The sequence below is a fragment of the Falco rusticolus genome, chromosome Z (assembly GCF_015220075.1).
Source record: "Falco rusticolus isolate bFalRus1 chromosome Z, bFalRus1.pri, whole genome shotgun sequence".
Lineage (NCBI taxonomy): Eukaryota > Metazoa > Chordata > Aves > Falconiformes > Falconidae > Falco > Falco rusticolus.
Genome location: NC_051210.1, coordinates 40,271,585 through 40,293,242, shown reverse-complemented (window position 1 = coordinate 40,293,242; position 21,658 = coordinate 40,271,585). Strand labels below are relative to the sequence as shown.

The 21,658-nt window shown below is 38.7% G+C and overlaps 1 protein-coding gene across 2 annotated transcripts in view; it reads left to right on the top strand.

Moving 5' to 3' along the window:
• The window catches only part of LOC119141279 (aminopeptidase O (putative)), a 202,600-nt gene that overhangs the window by 156,716 nt on the left and 24,226 nt on the right, over positions 1–21,658 (top strand). For both annotated transcript variants that reach the window (XM_037373415.1, XM_037373414.1), the window contains one exon: positions 20,663–20,779. In XM_037373415.1, coding sequence (XP_037229312.1) covers positions 20,663–20,779 — 117 coding nt within the window. The remainder of the gene's footprint in view (positions 1–20,662; positions 20,780–21,658) is intronic.

Below are 21,658 nucleotides of genomic sequence, written 5' to 3'. Positions count from 1 at the left end.
CCTGACTGTGTAGCAAATGTGGCTATTGAACTAGGAACTGTAGTTGTGAGCTTCATCTTTCTGTAACAGAGTTCAGGAACAGCTAAGTTAATTTAAGCTTCCTGTGTGGAAACAAAATCATGCTTAAATCAGATTAGTAGGAGCCTGCAATGAGAGTTCCTATTGCAAATCGCAAATGTTTCTTGCAGATAGACATTTGTCTTAAATTACTGTTTCAAAGATACTTTTTTGAAAATTTTATTTAGCTGCCTTGAATAGCGTCATACTGAGGGACCTGCAGTCTGAAGGATTGCGTCCATGCAACAGATTGCATCGTGGACAGGAGTGGTGCTGACTTGTGACACACTCTGGTATGCTGATCCATAAAGACCACTTAGAGGGAGAGAGGGTGTAATTCAATTTCCACACTCATTCAGTCTCATTGTCCATCAGGATTGCCAGTTGTGAGGGCAGCTTTGGCAATATGGATGGGGGTTTTAGTAGGGCCTGAACTGAGGCAACTAAGCTTGTTTCATCAAGCTAATTTTCGGTTTGTTTTGTTTCTTCAGAAAGGAAGTTTATGTAGAAAAGAGTATTTAAGCCCCACTGTAAATGTTTAAGCTGTCTTCCATTTGGTAAATCTTTTTTGCTTACAGGACCATATGCCAGTAGTACACTCGTCCTTTTACAAAGCTGGAAGTACACAGATGCTGTGGACTCTTTCCTGTAGCTCAGAAGCCAAGATTCCACAGCCTACAGGGTGCTCATGAATGTCAAAGTGCCATTTAGCTCTTAATTCCAATAAGGAATAGGACAAAAACTGGAGAAAAAGATCCCATTCTGCCACTACTACTGCAAGCAAAAACAGTGGATGTATGGCTATGTAAAGGTGTCAGGACTGGCTTCACAGGATGCATATAAAAAACCCCTAATTTTCTCACACAATGAATTATTATAACAATACATTACGTTCTGGTTTTATAGCTGAGATATAAATTGAATGCCTTCCATCCAGGGACTCTCAAAGTTCCTGATCTCGCTGTTCACTCATGCAAATCTGGCATTTTCCAGTTGCAGAAGCCAAGGCTTAGTATTTGTCTATTTGTCTACAAGGCCACAAATTGTTTCTAGAAAGAATTTAGAGACATCTCAAGTCAACTTACTAGAACAAGTTTTTGGACAGTTCTCCAGTGACCAAAACATATGTCAGAAAATGCTTTAATACACACTTCTTATGTGTTGTTTATGTGCCCTTGGCTTAGATTCTGTAGTAGCTTCTTGCTAGTTTCTAAAAACCTATGGTATGAGTTGGAAAATACACCTGTAGGGAATGTCATCATTTTACAAGTGTGTAGGTTACCGCGATTTTATACCGCTCTGCACACATATATACTTTTGAAACCTTTTTGTGTCTATATTAATTTGACCCATATCAGTATCTATGATATCTCTAAATAAGAATGGACACAGTGTGCTGTTGTCCTCCATAATAAAAGCTGAGAACAAGGTGTTTACGACTATGTTCTGCGTTGACTTCAACCTCTGCTAGATTTGAGCAAAGCTGTTGCTTGCAGCACTTTGGTTTATGTTATAATCTTTCATGTTTACATGTTGTGGCTTTGTGCTGAAAGTTTAAAGCTAACCAAAGAACATAAAACGTCTAAATAAATGAACACGGTTTTGTGTATGTTAAGCTGATTACTCAGAAGGTGCAGTGTGCCCCACCCTGCAATCCTTACACAAATGAGTTTCATTTATGGGAATTTTGTCTCAACAAGTACTGCTGCAAAATCGTTTGTTATGTCTTAAACGCTTAACATACAAATGTGATGCAAAGCAGTTGCAACTCAGATTGCCTAGTTTCTAAAAAGTGTGTGCAAGTCTCCTTTTGAGCAGTAGATAGCCCACATAGCACAACAAAAAATAGTCACTATTAATTTCCACCACACAAACTTGTTTGATTTTAATATTGTCAGAAATAACTTGTGTCCTCTTTTTTGTTAGTTTTGTTTCTTTAATACTGTTACAAGATGATTCTCTGAGGTCCTTTTAGAGGTTTTAGGCTTGTCAGTTCAGTCAGATCTGTTTGTCAGCATTCATAAACTGTTGCAAGTATCCATTCAGTGTATTATGTTTTAAATCTTGTCTTCTTGTTCTCAAAGTGTTTGCATTAAATTTATATTTTTCTTAGTAACAGCATATTATACACACACCTGTCAGAAAAGTAGTGCAAAGCTACTATCTGCGCTTTACATCAGGACCTACTAATATGTTCTGCAAAGCAAAGTTTTATTTGCACGTTATGATGAAGGCGCAAATGTGAAAAAAATGTACATAACATTTATCTGAACAGTGACTTCTCTCATTGCTCCATTGAAGTTGTAACAAAATCTGTATTTAAAAATGTTCTGCAGGTTAGTTTTTCCATACATTTGCCAATTTGTGTAACTGGGCAAAAATGAATTATAGTTATTCACAGTAGGACTTGTTTCACAGTAGCAGTATTATCAGTAATTTCAAATACATAGCCAAGCTCTCTTGTGCTAAACTAAAATGACTGTGATATTTACCCATATGTGTATTGAAGTATCACATTATATAACTTAATTATGAAATTGTATGTGGCAAGTTAATATAGCTGGAAAATTAACATCAAATTTAATGTGGAAGAAAACAGATCTTTGATCTGTTGATTCCATGCTTGACTTTCATTCTAGTATTTTTTTCTTTTTACTTTTCATTGAATAGTAATTCCACTTCACTCAAGACTACTCCTACCTTCCTTTCACAGTAAGGTACTTAAAGCATAGCTTTGAACATTGTTTCAAATACAAGCTAATTAGGGAGTACTGAAAGTATTTTGTATGAGAAATAGAAAATATGTGGATTTTTCGTAGGAACTGCACAAAATACAACAGTTTTTACTTCCGTTTATAGCCATTCAATTACTTTTATTTTTGCTTTGTATTGAATCTTAGAAATGAAAATGCGGCAGAAAAGGAGTAACAACAAAATACACTTTGACAAAATCCTTCTGTTGGTGCTGGGTAGCATCACGTAGTGCGTGATTAGTCTGCCTTGAATCGTACATTACTGAATTTAGGTGTTTCAGCCACAAATAGCAAAAATGTAGTTCTAGTGTTTCCTGAGTTCCAGGTACGTTTGGGTGTCTCCCTCACACAAATACCACCACTGAAAGCCTTTAGACGGAGCTCAGGAGAGTTGCATAGAAATAGCTTAGAAATGGCTTTTGGAAACGAAGTGGAAATATTTTTTGTGCCTTAAGTGCCAAGTGTCTGGGTGTCCTGCGTGTCCCTCGTACAGTGGGCATGTAGTGCCTCCTTCTTGCTCCTGTGCAAGCACATGTAGTCACTTCAGAGCTGCAGTTTTATTTTGTAATCTTCCAGCGCAGCCCTCGCCTCCACACACCACCTGCTGGTGACAGCCTCCTTGAAGAAGTGCATGGTCCTAAAGTGTCAAATACAGAAAATATGAGGAAATGAGAAGCAAGAGTTTCGGCTTCACTTATGCTGAAATACTGGAAAAAAATATGGGGGCTTTGAAAAGTGGTGAAAGGGCGGAATGTGTAAAGTCTCTGTGGGAAGAAAATGTCATGCTACCAGGGGATTATTTTTTTTTAATAGCATTTTCTTGCCTTCTGTTGGATTTCATAATACAAGCATGCTTCTTTGTTCCCTCTATTCCATGTCAAAGCCTTCTTTTTTGATTGAGCAAAGTATGGTCATTTTCCTTTGTGTTTTTTTAAACGCTCAACTTGCAATCTAGTCAGCTCAATATGTTGGTTAAAAATATGTAAGGTCCCCCCCCGCCCCCACTTTGTCACTCTTCCAGATTTTGTGGTTTTACAATCCAGTTTCCTGGAGAGGGTTTAAAAAAATAGGTTTTTTTCTCTTCCCTGTTGCTGTGTGAGTAATGAGAAAAAAAACCCCAACAAACACCAAAACCTCAAGGCAAAAAACAACTGGAGAAACTGACTCTCTGGAGGAAACAGTAAGATGCCAAATGCAAAGTAAACATTCCAAAAATAGAGGAAAATCCCGCCATAAAGAGCTGAAAAAAACCAGTGTATATATAATAAGTAAAAGAAGAAAGATGTTAGTTTAACAGAGCTTACATTTTTCTCTAACTGCAAGCCATTTTTAAAGAACAGCCAGCAATATTTGATTTACTGCTCTGACCAGTAGCAGGTATAAGTGGAAAGGGGGAGAGGGATTCAAAAAATAACTGGCTATAAGCCCGCAGTTTTGTTTTCCTGTGATTTTGAGATCTGACTCACCAGCTTCCATTCTGTCTTTTGCAATTTTCCATAGCTGATATTTAGATTAAACTAATCCCACTAGCAATTTAGAGCCGTCCTATGATACACAGCATGTATGTGTATCACTGCACCACTGGCCTACGCAGGGAGCGCTTACTGGTAGAACTGGAAACCTGAGCTTAAATAAATAAATAACTAAATAAAGTGAAAAAAGGGAAGAGGTGCTGTATACATTGAGAGGCCCTTAATTTGGTTATGTTATTGTGTGCAGCAAATGCTGTCATTTGCAGGGTTGCTAAGCATGAGTCATTACTTTTCACTGTTGAGGCCAATAAGCTCCAATTGCCTTGGTGATACAAATACCAATGTAAACGCTGAAAAAGTCAGCCACGACCCCCAGCCCCCATCTCTGGCCCTGCTTTACTTTCCAAGTCAATCCAAACTGTATGGTCAAGGATCCCATGGGGATTGAAAAAAGTGAAGACATGTTTTCCGTGGAAAACCCACTCTCAGCACTGTATGGAACTTGGGCATTTTTTTGAAAAAAAATTGTGTGCTGTTATATCACAACATGTCTTCGTTGTCACTGCCCTGTTCTTCCCTTGAGATGCCTCTCAGAAAGGTATGGATCCTTACTATTTTGCTCCATGCAGATACATTCAAAGCTAATCTGCATTGTAAACACTTTGTTTCTTTTTTGACCACAAAGGTTAATGTAGAAGGGCAGTATATAATGGCAAGGCTGCTTATTTATACTGACTTTGTTAATGGTACAGACCTGCTGAAATACCATTGCTTTATTTATTTATTCCAGCCAGACTCCCTATAAACTGAGATTGGCATTGTGAAATCATGCAGACCAGCACTTACGATTTACTGTAAGCATGCTAATTATATAGTATTCATAATTAACAGATGCTAGTCAATAGACTGCTACTTTTTCCTTTTATTGCTTTTATTTGCATTAAAATTGCATCTCAAATAAGGTGCAGTTGTTCTGAAGATTAAGCAATTTGTGCTGCCTTTGGCAAACCTCGGTACACCTACGTGGTTTGTGAGCTGCTAAAGTGAAAGGATATACGTATTCCTTTTATTTCCTTGAAGTCAGTGCACTAGCACCTGAAATTAACAAAGCTGTTATGCGAAAGGATGCTCTCATCTTGTTACAGAGAGCATGAGGATAAGATTTCTTCTTCTGTTTTTGTCTTTTAGAAATTCATGTGTGTTTGGGGGCAGATGAGAAAGGGCTTTACATTTATGTTGTTATTGCCCCTGGAATCGTAAGATTTGTCCAAAGTAATTTCATGTTGTTTAAATGCCAAAATTAAAAATTCTAATTAATGTGATTATTAGATGAGAGATAATGCTCCCAGAAGAATGTTGAATAAAAAAGGCTACAGTACGGAAAAGGAGGAGGGAAGGAAAGAGGTGGAATATGATCACTGAGAGCAATATGTAATTGCAAGGGTGGAGCATGTCCAAGACTGGTTTGTGATTGGACTTAGATTAAGAAGAGCTTGTGTATTTAGTCTGAAGACGAATATCATAGAGGCACCACAGTAAAGGTATAATCAGGTTAAAGGACTTTGTGCTCTCGCCAACTGAGTGGAACTGAAATTGCATTTTCAGTAAGTATACCCTTGATTTTTGGCCTTTTCGCAGTAACATGCATTTCTTTTGTCATGTGCCTTACTGATTCTTGGAGTAATTTCAGCTGTTATGGGTTACAGTGCTTGTTTTGGATGTCGGTGAAATTCCTTTCATATCACCTTCTTGCCTCTGTTGCCCATCTGCAATTAGTAGGGTTAAGAACTCAGTTTTATCATTAATCACTTCTTTCAGGGGTGTCTGTGAAAGAAAGTCACTGTCTGTTGCAGAGTTCAATAGAAATGTTAAAAAGGTAATACTCCGCTGAGAGTGTTTTACCTGCCAGTGCCAGACTGGGCATTTGCAGCACAGCTGGTACGTGTTCCGTGCCTTTAGAGGTATGTGAAATACAGGCAACATCTTTAGGAACAACTTACAAGGGAAAAAATATATCTAATACACATGTAATCAGCTTCCTATGTCTGTTCAGATGTTTTTTCAAGGTTAAATATTTTTTTAACGGTGAAATCTAAGGCAGCTTAACATGATTTTCCGTCTTTCAAGTGGAATTCCAACAAAGGCAATTGGCAAAACGAAGACAGAGACACTGATTCATAGCTAAGCTGACTGCGGGCAGGAGTTCGCCCTCTTAGCAATCTATGGTGAAATAACTATAAAGACTAACATGAGATGTCAGTGTAAAGTGTCTGCTTTGCTTGACAGCTATAATACATGCACTATGGGTATGAGGACCTTGATTTCCATAGGTGCTGAGTGCATTCAGTTCCCAGCTTTGTAAGACTTACGGGTGTCTATACATGTGAAAGTCAGTGCTGCAGCAGCTTCCCAGGCTGAAGTCAGTGGTGTACAGAAACTGCTTTAAAACCTGACACATTGACGTAGCTACGATGTCAGTGCTTAATGGGATAGTAGGAAGTGTCAAATTTCCAAGAACATGTTGGTTTTTTCAGTGTATTTTCAGACTGAACTGGCTAAAGTTGTATACAAACTGATGAGTTCATTAGATTCTGCAGGGAATAAGCTGCATATAATAGAAATTGCTCCAAGTCTGTATAATGTAATATAGAATTTTCATGGTTTGAGCTGGTTTGAAAAATCAGTAACTGTAATGTTGCTACAAAATTCTACAGTGTAACTTTGCTCTTCATTTCTTAAACCCTGTAACGTCTTTTTAAAAGGGGCATTTAAGAAGGGGCCCGATGCTGTAAACTGTGTAGATTGATGTTCCTTTCAGTGAAGGTACTCAGTGCATGCAAAGTTAATTACACCTAAGTGTTTGCAGCCTTGTGCCCATAAACTGCGGTTGTCTTGGGATTTTGTTGGCGTAGGTGATGATGTGGTTGGGATTTTGAGAGGTATTTCCTATTCATGGGTTTGCTTTTAAGCACGGGGAAACAACCGCACAGCAAACTAAATCTCTACTGCCTAGTTTGAAAGAAAAGAAAAAAGTGCTATCATTTTCTTTTATGTTGTTTAAGATGGATCCATGAAGGGTTAATCTTGCCAGTGTCAGATACTTACTCCTTGAAGTAGCCATAGCTATTCACTGTTTGTTACCACAGCTATCCTAATTTCAAATAGTTGCAAATGTCCCTAGACTTTCCTGAAATAATAATTTGTTAAGTTTTCATTTCTAGAAGGTAGGAGTTTGGTGACAGACACTTGTCTGAAATCAGTAAACTGGCTTGGACATTGTATCTGAAAAAAATAATAGTGAAAGTAATCTTTTTAAAATCTCTTACAGGGTGAGAACTTCAATGCTAAGTTTCTTGCTGGAGGGAATTTTTATAGTTAGGTTATAAACACCTGAGAATTGCAGTTTATAATGGAAACTTAAGGTCTGTTTTAGCCCCAGCAGCACACACATATCTGAAACGAAACTTCTGGAGACTGATTTCATTAGATGGAAAAAGCTGATGGACTGGGCGCTTGCCTTTGCTTCTGAAGAGCAAGATCCATACTAAGCAGATAATGTTCTTGTGCTGCAGCATGGGTTGCATTTCAGTGTTCAAAAGCTTTCATGACTTACCTTAAATTAGGTTTGCATGATCAGGTCACCAAGCAATTTCTTAAATGAGTTGTGGGGTTGCACTGTTTAAACTTTTCATGTAAATAACTTGGTTCTGTCCCTGTGCACAGCACTGTGGGTTCTCACTAAAGCTGGCTTGATCAGTCAACTATTTCCATTAGTAGATAAGATTATAAATTACTGGTGAAGCACTGTACTTAACTCAGTGGTTATCCAGTCATTTGTATATAAATAATACTCTACTGCTGCCCAGTCAGCCCACTGCTCCCTGGCAGTACCTGCTAGATTATTTTCACATTTGTACATAATGTCAGTGATTAAGTGCTGGCCTGGTTCTCCTTAAGTGAGTAAATATTCCCTTGAAGTTGATGGGAGCTCTCCTTCCATAAGGAGTATGGAATGAGGGCAAAGGTCAGCAAATTTTCCAGATATCCTTCCTGGAGATCAATATTTTTTCTGCTCCCTTCTTTCCTGAAGAGGAAGAAGTGAAGTAGCATGTAGCCTTAGAAATAAATAAGTAAGTAAATGCTGTTTTGTAGAGGCTAAGTTCCCCTGCTATCGGTCGTGGTGATTTGCTTGGTGCCTGCTTACCTGGAAGTCCTTGCTGCAGCCACAGGGGTTCCTCCAGTTCCATGTAAAAAGGTGTGAGCCAAGCAGGACATGACATGTCTGGAGTGGAACCCAAAATTGCACAGGTCAGGAGTGAGGTGGGGGGCACTCTCTACTTTACAAGTTAGAACCTTTCGCTAAAGGGAAGATAGTATGGAAGTGAATAGCAGTAAAGTGAATAATTTCTCTGCACGTTTATAAAATAAAAATAAATAAAAAAATAAGAGTGGGGCTTTTTGGTTAGGATGTATTTTTGTTTTTCTGCAACAACCACTTTACCCTTTGCTTCCTCAGTAACTGTGAAGTATTGGAAATTTTCAAATATCTTTAAAAATGAAGGTTGTAGTAAATGATTGATGGAAAACATTGTAGGAAATCTCAGTTTGAAAATGGAGAACCTAGAACCCTCTTCCATTTCAGCAAGAAGACTTGTCTTTGTGCCTGCTTCTGGGTATAAACTTGCAAATACTTTATCTAAAGTATTTTATCTAATGTATTTTATCTAAATACATTAAATGATTCCATGTACTCTGGAATGTGATGCATAAACCTAAGAGGGGGTGGTATGAAATTAAGGTCTTTTAAGCAACTCATTGAATATTCCTTACAGATATACAAAAACCCAAACCCCACCACCACTATCAACAACAATTTTTTTTTTTAAAATTACAGGACTTTTTATTAAAAAAAGGGGGTTTGAGAGAGGTAAGACTTTTCAGTGAATTATTATGTGAGCATATCTTTGCAGGCTTACATGCATATACCAATATTAAAAATGGGCATAATAAATTACATTTATCCCCATTTTATGAGGAAATTAAAATATTTAAAGCCTCTAGTTTTACCCCAACTGTAAGAGTGAATTTATAATGCAGTTTGTGCCCTAAATATAATGTATTTTGTTCATAACCCTTCATCAACTTAGTAGTTGCTTAACATCTCTAAAATATTTTTTCTCTTTTTCTGTCACTTGCATTGTCATAAAAGCACCACACATTTCTATAATCACAAGAAAGTACTGATTTTTATTTTTTCAAGAGAGCTCCTCAGGAGCCAGTGTGTTGATGTAATTCTGTTAAATTGAATAGAGTTGTTCCCACAAGAAGCTGTAGTTGTGAATCAAGAAATAAACCCATTATATGGTTCTAAATGTAATTATTACTGTTGTGTCTATATGTGGTCAGTACACATGATAAAGTAATTCATGTATCTTCCTTGGCATTACAAAAGGTCTTATCTGAGAAACATGAGCAGAATGTAGCACTTTTATCACATTTTATCTGTGAATTACTTCTGAAAACATTAGCAGTTCAACTAACTTCTAGGGTTTGGTTTGCTGGGGGGGGTTTGTTTGTTTGTTTGTTTGTTGTTTTAAGAAGGCCTGCTCCTACACACGCTGACGGTATGCAAATCCTGTCTCAAGCCACCTGATTTCTTGCACTCCTTAACCTAAAAATCTGTAAGTCAAATTGCAGTTTGGAAAAGTTCATGTCCAGCAAGTTTGAGCTTGGATTTATTTTTATGGTTAATTTTAATCCTCCTATACAGGATTTTGAATGAGAAAGCCTGGCAGCTAGATTCTTGCTAATAACTTTAATAGTACTGGGCATAATAACGCTGTCATGCAACACTCATCCACTTGTCCTCAGATCTTTTAAAGGCTTGATTTTTTTTTCCCCAATGGTAATTGTCTTCTGCAATAGTTTTAAAGAAAATGTTATCCATATTTCTTAATCAGGAATAAAACCAATGGGATATCCTTTTTCTGTTCCGTACCACACTCATCACTGTAGGATCTGAGCAGCTTCTACAAGTGCATTAAGCAATGAACAAACATCTGTCATGTGTTGTTTATTGCCTCATCTTCTCCCCCTGGAGAGAGCTCTGTGCAGCGGAGTGTTTTGTTTCAGAAAGGGTTTCTTGGGAAGGAGAAAGGGTTGCCCTTTTGTTTTTCCCTCTCAGGTACGTGCTGCTGTGTATTTGTACTAGAGCAGGCAAAACTGACAAACTTACCATCTGTCTGGAGGCCGGTGGTGGTGCCTGTGACCAGTCCCTCGTTCACAGTGTAAGTTTTAGCTCAACTCATTAAAACCTTCAGGCTCCCTTTCATGAAGTCTGTGTGCTTTGAGGGGAGAGTTGTGGAATGAGGAGCCTGGCTATTGCCTGTGACCTTCAGTCAGCAGTCAGAGGTGGACTTCTCAGTGTCACTGGTGCAGGCTGCAGTGGCAGGGTTAGAGGGGATTCTGCTGAGAACCAGTGTGAAAACTAGAAGACCAACATGACAGGCATGTGGTAACCTGTGTTTGCTAGAGTCACGGTGCAGTGTTCAGTGCTGCTTATCTTCTAAGTGCCGAAGGCTTCATTTTGAGACACTGCAGTAACTGGGCTGAGAAGCGACAGCAGCTGTGGAACTGCATCACTTTCAGCCATGATGAAAGAGTTCTCCTAGACAGCTGGAGATTTGTAATCATGGCCATTGTGAGATCTTAGTTAAAAAAAGAATCCAAGAAGGTGATGGTAATGGATTGGTGTCTCTGCATCATCAGTCAATGGAAACTGTTTCATGACTACAAACTCTACATACTGCTCTTCTAAGTTCCCAGCATCACCTATGAAGTCTTAGGTTTAGATCTTACCTGTTAGTTACATCTATTGTACTAACTTAGTACTAACTATCTTAGTCTATAGCTAAGGCTTGCTTGGAGGTATGTGTGTATTTCAGAAACTTGAGTCTTCTCACTCTGGTCAGTGGTATTCCTAAAAATTAAAAAAAACCTCAAAACAAACAACACCCCCACTCCCACCACCCCCCAACAAAGGATCAAATGGACCTGGGATGTTGGAAAAACTGTTGTGAATATGCACAGGCTGTGTTGAACACACAGTGCATCAGAGCCAGAGCCAGATTTCAGGTCAGAAATAAAATATTGATAGCTGAGGTTTGGAAATACAGCTGATCTACACATGTTAAAAGACAACTGAAATAATTATACATGAAATCACTCATCACCTGTTGTTCTGAAATCAAAAAGGGTAGAAAAGAGAGTTGATTCTTGTGGATTCCAGGAGTAAACAGTCAAGTGACGGAAATGCAGTTCCACCTGTGCTTTAGTCCTTTCTTCCAGGAAGGCTTATGACATTATCAGTGCTTTGTGATGAACTTCAGGAGCCCTCCCTAGTGAAGTGGTGTTGTATCTTGCAGCCCTGAGCTAAGTGGAATTGATATCAGGAACAGCCAGGTTGATGAAAGGTTAGAGGAGAAAAAGTAAATTCTTGTCTCTTTATTCAGGTTCTTTCTCTGAACGATGCTGGCTGTTTGCAGCAGATAAAGTAACTTTGTACTTGTCAGAAAGCAGCATGCTCTGGGGACAAGCAGCGATCTCCCCAAACCTGACCACACCTTAAGACACTTGGGAAACTCTTAGTGAAGTCCCATGATCATTAAAGACACAATCCTAGATGAAGTCTGGGCATTGACTGGATCTTGCATTGGTAGGCAAAGGTAGAACAAATTTCTGTTCCAGGAATTTCCATGCATGTGCCAGTTTCTCGAGGAAAAATAAGATACTTTTTCAAGCTAGCCCTTGCTCAGTTCGGTTGCAAGGATTTTGGACTGAAGAGGTAGGTTAACTGCCCATAGTAGTTTCTACAGACACAATTCAGCACTCAGTGCTGGGTAATGAAGTTACTTGGCCAGTAATTTGCAACTTAGCAAAGCTTAAAGAAATCAGTTAATTTTCTTTGGCTCACAAGTTTTTATCCCTCTTTCTTTGAGTATATACAGTCAGAAAAATAAAGGAAATCTGTCTGAAGGTGCTTTCCCTGATGCTTGTGGCTAGCATACAGTGATAATGGTTCTTCAACTCTTTGTTTCGCAGTTGGTAGAATGGCCACTGAAACACTGGTTTTCAGTGTCTGTAGTCTACAACTTTCTTTCAGTGTCTCAGTGGACATTCTCTGGTCTGTTTTGAGGTCATTCAAGGTGAGATAGTTTATACTGCCATTGATCTCAGCATCAGTGCATAGTTTGCAGCAGCTGAGACCTAGAGTGTTTGGATGGACAAATCAGGAGGCAAATACTTCCACTTGGGTATCTGCTACAATGTGGTGAAGAAATTTTCCAACCAATTGCTAAGACCTGTTGGTCTTCCGTGTGAATCCTTTAATTTGCAGTAGGCTGAGTCTGGAAAATAAAACCAGAGTTCTCCTTGGCTTTGTTTTTTGTAGTTAGGGTTTGCTGAACCTGAAGTGCCTCTGTTGAGTCTGCTGTTAGATGAGAAGGTGGTCTTAATGCCAGCTGCTTTCACGTGGTTGGGGAGCACTAACTGCAGGGCTGACATTCTGATCACCTCTCCAGTGCTCAGGACTTCTGAGATTGAGTGAAGGGGTAACTGAAGACTTTGCTGTTGCCAGCTTCAACTTTACTTTGCGTCAGAGCAATGCTGTCTGTTTCCAGTGAGTCTAAGTGATGGTCCTGTGGAGTATGATTTCAAATGTGAAATCTGGCTTCTCATGTCCAGTTTTTCTTTTGCTGTGGCCATTTCATCTGAAACAAGGAGCAGCGCATGCTGGAAACACAGTAGTAAGTGGCAGAGATGATAATCTGCATAGAATACACAATGTGTAGTCTGTTATGCTTAAAAGGGAGTTATTATGCTCGAGGGTAAAGTTATGGTGAAACATTTATTTGAGAAAAATGGGGTTGAAGGAAGGCGCTGTATAACCTGACTGAACCTGTAGTGGAAGCCACCTGGTTTTCATTTTGCTGGCTCAGCAGTATGTTAGATCGTAAAGGTTTAATAATTTTTGACATTTCAGTGCATTTATATTAGATTGCAGATGCTGAATTTCTTTGTAAGTGGATCTTCTCTCCATTAAGTAAATTACAGGGAAATATTGTGTACTATAGCTTAAGAAAAAAAAATAAATGTCTGTTTCTGTACCAGTAGCAATGGCTGGCCTTTTAAAAACATTGCTGGTAATGCATAACCAGAATATCAGACACAGAATGCAAAACATTTGAACTTTCATTTATGCTGCTGATTCCTGCATTGAAAGTCATCTCAAAAAATTTATAAAGTTAAATCCTTGCATTTTTATCTCACAGTATTTTAACGTACATACCCACGGTTTCCTGTCCACTTTTGCTTTCATGCTACCCTACATGTATTTTTCAGTGCTAAGAAAGTCAAATGCTAAGTTTGATTCATAAGTGCCAAACGGTTTGGTGCAGGTAATACGATGTGGTTTGTACAACGATTTGTCTATGTCAAAATAGCATTTAAATGCAACAGGACAAAAATCTGTATGAATGTGACAAAGCTGAAGCACATAAATAATCCCAAGAGCCTTCCCAAACTGCGTGTCTGTAACTTTTAGGGAAGTACAGCCTTGGTTATGCAAACATTGCTTGACAAATCAGTGTTAATGTAGGACAGGTTTTGAGGAGGACATTTCAAAGAAACAGCCACATTTTGTAAAGGGCTTGCCCATTAGCAGCTCCTCTTTAAAAATGCTGAATAAATTGCTCACTTGGAAAAAGTTTCACAAGTTTTGTTGCTTTGTGGACACGTTAGCTTACACATACCAGGTTAAGGTATAATTGAAATCAAACACATGCGCAAAAAGTTTTTGAACCCTTCAGAAGCCCACCTTAAATTGTAGCTGTGTCATAACATTTATTGCTTGCATATCAACAGTTCCACTCTCATTACTGCTTTTTTTGTCCTTGCATTTGAAAAGGAGGGTTAAAAGTCAATGGAGATCAGGTCTTTTGACTTTTGTGCATAATTAAGTTTGTGCTGTTCTTTGGGATTTGTGTCCTTCATCCAGCAATGTCACCATATGTGTGGCCAGAATAAATCAAACCTTTATATTTGGGGAGGTAGTGGCCTTAAAATTATTTCTGGCATAGACGGTCTGCTTCCAAAAATAAGATAGCCTTAATTTTGATGTTACAAATAGGAAAGTCACTGGGAACTAAATGCAAGTTCAGTTGTTTATTAAATACATTTCTCTCAGTGTCGTTCTTATGTCCTACTAGTATGAAGTAAGTGATACCAGATGTAAATGTCCCAGAAACAGCATTCTAAGTACAACACAAATCAAATGCTGATGAACTTGTTATGATCATTACTTCCTGAAGTAAGTAATTTTTGAAGCAAATTCATAGGAATTTCTTTTCCATGATTAAAACCCTGTACGGTTCCTGGCTTTTTGCGTTTTTTTAAAGTAGATGTTGAAAACTGAGTTGCCAAGCACAGAAAGAACTGTGTGAGCAGAGGTTGAGAAAAACTGCACACAGAGGGAAGACATTTTGTAGAAGTGTCGTTCATAAGCAGATTAGAATGTGTTAGAGAGAGGTATTAGTTTTGCTTTTAATTATAGTGAGATTAGTTATCTTCAATAAGTAATTGAAGGGGAGCCGATTATTCAGCAAGAGGGCAGTCATAAAAATGCAGACCCAAATAAAATTAAACAGAACAGTCTGCTTCACTATGCACTTCTGAAATGTTGAACTATGTCAACCTCTGACATAGATGGGTTTTGTTTTGTAAAGAGTTCAAAGCACTTTTTTGTCAGCTGCAGATTACTTTTTTCCTTCTGCATATTAATCAAACTGCAGACTAGTTCTTTCAGAGTTAGACTCTTCAGTAGTTGGCTGCACTATGCTAGTTAACAGCTGTTAGCGTCAACATTTTTATTGAATTCGTATGTTACTTGATATGAGTACATTTTAGCCCTGAAAGGGGGGGGGGAGGGGGAGCCTTTTTCATTTAAAAGAAGTCACTGCACAGATGAAAACAGCATCTGAAGAATATTGTTTGAGGTAAACAATGACAAAGTCTATTGAAAAATGTTGAATATGCAGTGTTTTCTGGAATTTTCAAGCTAACAATTTTCTGGACAGTTTGGAGGGATGGGAAGATTTGTTTTACAAAGGTTTTTTTTGTTTTAATTGCTGAGTGCAGAAAACAGCCCTCAAGGCAAATTGTCTGTGTGGAGAGTTTATAACATGAGATTTGTTCAGGGATTTGCTCAATGAGTTCAGAGTATAGGTGCAGAGGTGGCCTGGCCCTTATAAATCCTGTCTCCTGGACTAGTAGCAGTTTCTTATCTGGAGTTAATGAGGAAATTGAACCGGCTGCCTAGGGAAGTGGTTGAGTCACCATCCCTGGAGTTATTTGAGTTATGTGTAGATGTGGCACTTAGGGACATGGTTTAGTGGTGGACTTGGCAGTGCTAGGTTGGACTCGGTGGCCTTAAATGTCTTTTCCAACCTAAAGGATTCTGTGATTCCATGATTAAATTTTGTGTGAAGGGATCCGTTCACTATTGAACTCTGGGGTGAGGCTTTTCCCTATTTTTCCTAGGAGAGGGGTGAGATGGAATTCAGTCTGGCTTTGGAAAATTGTGTACAAATGTAAATGACAAGACATTTCATGGTTTTGGGAGGGGACAAGGCTGCCTTCTCCTGAGAAATACGGGTGAAATACATTGCGCCTTAGAAACTTGAAACTTTTCTGTAAAATTTTCAAAGGTCAAATTACTTTAATTCTGCTTTGGGCCTTGTTTGTATTGTATTTCAGCCAGCATTTTCCAGCGCACAGTAGTGACTTTTTTTTTTTTTTTTCCCCCCTGTTTTTGCTCAGTGTAAACAGTTCCTTGCTGTGGTTACACAGACAAATATAGCCGAGAACCCTTTTCTGGGAGAAGAGTCTCCTGGTGCATTTCTTAACCATTTTTGGGAAGAATCGATCTATCTGCACATGAGAGAGGGAGGCAGTAGCTGTAAATTGAAGTGACATCATATGTATTACTCCTATTGATCTGCTTTTAGCCTAGAGCCAGGATAAAAGGAAATGGCATCAGGGAGGAAGCATGCTGTTTAGGCACAGATCCCAGTGTGATAATGGAATAATAATAGAAATCACGCCACTGTCAATCGGTTGCTGCATTAGTCTGAGGCAGATTTCCCCTCTGAGGAGGCTTTCAATGACTTCATTCAAGTGCAGGCAGGAGCAAATGGGATATTCGGCATACCAGCTGTACTACTTTGGTGATTTGTGTCCTGGCTTAGGGGTGCGGTGCAAGTGCTGGTGCTGTGGATACTGAAGTAGATATATCTGTGTCACATTTCATGGCTGTGAAAGGTCAGTAGTCAAATGCTTCAGCGACAATTTTTCTAGTGTAAAGGGTTAATCTGGCATTTATTGCATTTGTTAATGTAGGAACTGATAAATACGCTCCTTCATGTGGGTGGTCGTCTGGGATGTGAGGTTGATGACCTCTGTAGCTGCCGCATCAGATCTTTGAAGAGGCGAGATTTGTTTTCTTTGTGCTTTTTACAGGTTAGGGGTAGGATTCAGAAAACACACAGTTTTGTTCCAAGGTTATTTGTGGAAACCCTTTAAAACCTACTAATGCCTTGAGACATTCATGTAACACAGTATAATTGCTGAAGTGCCTTCTGTAGCGATAAGAATAAAATACAAAGCATGCTTTTTCTTAGTTCCCGTAACATACATGGAATCAGCCCCAGTAAGCGGCTTTGGTAGTACTCTTGAGTTATTTTCAGTTTGGTTACGTTTTCTTCAATTTTTTCATTTGCCTTTTCAAATACAGACCTGATTTTGATACTCCCTATCATTTGCAGTTTGTTTTAGAGGTAACAACCTCATTACTCAAAGTTTAAAACCACCACTTCAGGTAACATAGGGGAAGCAGGGGACGAATGGCTATTTAGTGGCAGGACAAAGTGAACTCTTTCACAAGGCTGAAGAGATGTAGGAGATGTTTTACAGTTGTAAGGGCAAGATAACATATACAGTGCTGGGATACAGCTTTATAGTGGGGATGATTTTTAATTATATGGGGCATGACAGGAAACCTCTGGTGTGCTTGATCACAACATATTAATTTATTTTGTCTCTATAGTGTCAGTACTTGCAAGTGGGGGAGGGGGAACCCTCAAAAAGTACTATGATTTCCATGCAGCAGGCATAGGTTGGGACAGGAGCTATCTACTTTACAATATAAATAGCTGCTGTTGCAGCAATCATTGCTTTAATGAAAACTAGTTCTTGATACTTGCCACGTTTTCTGATTGATCTACTTTAATAATCACGTATGTTTGAACATTTTGACTGAGCATGCTCCAATACAGTTCAGTGTGATTTTTTGCAAATAAACTTTTATTATTATTGTTTACATGAACATGACAGTTTTGTGTTTGGGGAGTTATGGTTGTTTTTTGAATGTTTTCCACATGAAGATACACATTGACACTGTGAATTTTATCCTGCTGTATTTTGCTCTAGCTGCACTGTGTTTTTATTTATGTTAGATATTCAATATGCATGCACCAAATATGAGTTGTAAAGGAAAACAGCTTCACAACACTTGAAAGGATATTTACTGTTTGTTTTCTCCAGCATTTATGTTTTGGTAGCACTTAAAAGCAGGGGACCTTTTGTATTAAGCATAAGGCAAACAAATGGAATATCAATGACATGCACCCCAACCAATTCTCGTGGTGTGAAAGACAAGAAGTAACAGGTGGGTGACACAAATAAGGCTGGTGGTGGGGAAAAAGAAAAATAATCGAGTGTGGGTTTTTCTGGCTGAAAATCCGAGTGGAATTTTGTGAAGTTTATTTATAACCATTAAAAAGCTTCTTTGGAGGCAGCGCTATTCATATTGCTGTGGTTTTGGGGAAAAGAAGATTTCCAAACGACTGAAGGAATTTTGTAGTAGTCTCCGTTGTGCACCTTCAGCCAGGCTTCCACCTCTTTGCTTAGGATAGTTTCTTCGCTTAGGCAGAGTCTCTTTTATTAAAAGGTAAGGATAAGACACGAAAGCGAATGTTCCTCCTTTTATTTGTTGCAAGTGGGAGAACAAAATGTAATAGCTGCGCCCACTAGTGCCACTTGGTTACAAGTCAGTCAGCATTTCTGTGGCTCTGCCCCCCCGCTCTGCCCCTGTTCGCCAGCTCCTACCTTGGGCTCTAATTAAACCATGACCATTAAACTGGTATGTAGAGTCTCATCTTGAGCAGCTGGAACGTGGGAAAATAACAGAAGCCATAGTCTCAGATTTTTTCTCTGCAGTCTCAAATCTAGACTGAGAAGAGTTTAACCTGAAATTCTGAAAACTCTTCCCCCATAGCACAGTACTAGGCAGAGGTAAGTTAAAGACATGGCCATTGCTCTGCCGCTGTGCTTTTGTTGGCTTCCATGAGATTCTGTGATGTTATCTTTCACACACAGAAAGCTATTATTAATCTGTATAGCAATTATACTGGAGATATATTATAAAATAACTCTCAGCTGTTGTATACTGATGCACTCAAGCAGCTGTTCTACAGTTTCTAGAAATTAAGTATTGCTCTGCTGTCTTTGTAGTTAGCAGGGAAGGCTTTCTAAATCAGAAGTTACCTTTCTGTATGTGGTGTTCTGCAACATTTCAGGTTTTATTAGTGTTCAGAATGAATCCAGTTTCCAAGCAGAGCCACTTCCCAGAAGCCTTCCTTGTTCTATTTTTTTAGTGTCTCACCATCCCCCAGGCAGCTGCTGTTGAACTGCACAATAGACATTCAAATTGGCATTTTAGTAGTTATCGTGAAATTGAAATATTCAATATTTTTAATTGTCTGACTATTTTTAACAACTCCATTTTGTTGTCAGGCTTTGGTATCATTTAGAAAATGTTCCAGTAAGGTGTGAGGGTTTTTTCAGTTTCCAAGAATACAACTTCAATAATAAAAAAGATGGAAGGAAATAAAGATGCGAGGAAACTAAAGCAGATCTCTTTTCCTCTTTGTTCTGATTTAAGTACTGATGCTAAATTATGTCAGACTAAAAGGGAAGAAAATGTTGTGTTGCTTAGTTAGTTGTCAATGGCAATATTTTACAGATTAAGACATCAGAAGATCCTGGATATCTTCATGGACTTGCTGTCAGAGGTCAGGGGTCTAGACTTGTTCAGTCCACATAAACGGCTCTGGCTGTGGGGTGTGTTGTTGGAAGAGGCACTTTCTATACCCGGTTTCATTTTGTACCTGCTTAGCACATGGACGCAGCAGAAGGGGACATGGGCAGCAAAGCAGGAGCAGAGAATCACCAAATGTGATAAAAGCTGGAAGTAGTGTTAAAGTGACAGGATATCTTTTTCCGTTAATTGGTCTGGAGAACATTGGAAGTGATCAGTCCTGGTTTCTTTTTGTGTGCAAAAGCTTAAATTCACATTCCTTCTCCCTTTCCCCTTCCTCTTTAGGTGCCCCACAATGATGAATAGTGGGGAAAGCTTTGGGGCATGTAACAAACTTCTGACTGATCACCCTGAATTTCCAATAGATGTTTCCTGGCAGCTGTTGTAATTTCTCTCTGATCTCAGTTTGAATTATTTATCTGTTCATCCAATAAGCCTATTAAACAGAGCACTTAAGCACTCGCTACATTAGGCTTCTGCTTTTTCTTTTAAGGCTACATTAGGTTGAGCTGCAAAATGATAGGTTCTAGAGTCAGGTGACTACTAAATATATATACATGTATAGATAGATGTATACTCTGTGTGCCACAAACATAACACTGATGCGTCTTTATGATGTAATGATGGATGACTCACTGCACTAAAATATGTCTCAAAATGTGTCGTTACACTTGTTTTGTGGGTTACTTATTTGTGACTGTTCACTGCAAGTATTGTATAATTGTTCATATAACAGATAAAAAAATGCCACTCTTAAAAATCATACATTCATATATCTGCTTGATTCCTGAAATTATGAACTGTAAATCATTTGCTTCTTTTATTCCTTCCAGGCACAAACTAAATGAAATTACTTAGTGTATGTATTCTGTAAAAATCTTACTTAATAAGCTATGATTATGTTTCAGTAAGATAAGCATAGTTTAGATCTGATCTAACTATAGTAATGAAAACCATGGAAAATGAGTCTTAATTGGGTGCCAGCACAGAGTTTTTCAACAGACACGTAAACCCTGTGTTTTTTCAGAAACCAGCTAGAAGTTCTTGTATTTCAAGCACATGCTGGAAGTACACAGGTTATCATAGTCTTGTCCTCTTTGGTTTGTTTCCATTTAGTTGCTCAGTCTGTAGACATCTTTATTCACACATGGCATTTATTTTCCTCTTAGCTTCTTCCTGACCAGCTGGTCCTACTTCTGGAGTACCTCTTGGAGGGGAAGACCTTGTGTCCTAGAGTACTTCAGTGCTTAGAGAAAACATACCAGCTTCGGGAGCAAGATGCTGAGGTAATTCACTCTGAAAAATCTCACTGGCATACGGCGTTGCATTGTTGACTAGGAGTAACAGTGTTCCACTAGCATCCAGGCTCATTCAAGTTCTTTTTTCTACATCTAAATCTGAAATTGGATGTTCTTAACTCTGGTATTGTTACATCTTCAGATGCCTTAATTACTCATTATTTCTGTGTGTTTTGTGTAGGTCCAGGTGCGTTTGCATACCATGGTAGTTAAGAGACAGTGCAGCACAGATGTCATAACTATTGTGCATGTGCCTTGTGCAGCACATTTGCTCAAGTGTTAAATTTCTCATTATGTCATGGTGACTGTGTATTAGAGCCCAGTTCATTTTAGTTGTGTGTATTGTCTCCAAATGCAATTGTGTCTGTTATGGTCTAAAATTCTTCCCCATGGCCAGCCCATATTGTTCCTCTTTGAGTGCTCCAGAGTCTCACTATGTATTTAGAAAAGTTTGCTTTCAGAGAGACTAAAGTATGTTCTGCTTTGGGGCTTGAGTTTAAGGGGGAATATGTGCTTTACAGTTGCTCCTAGTAAGTCCCAGTGATATTAAGTCCCTGAGGAAAACACTGTTTCCTATTATATTGTAAATGTACCTTCCCCAGTACAGGCATGTATGAGGCTAGCATCCCTGCTTCAAAGAGCTTAATGTGTTTGGGGAGAAATATATCTTATTACCACACTCAGTGCATGGATTTCTTAAGCTGGGGGGTTGTGACAATTAAAGCAGGAGAACTTGTGACTGAAAACACCCTTGCAACGGGTCTTTTCTTCAAGTACATAGTATTCAGCAGGGGAAGTAAGATGGAATCAGCCATGAGAATAAAGGACATGTGGGTTTATATATAAACAAGGGTTAGTTATGAAGTA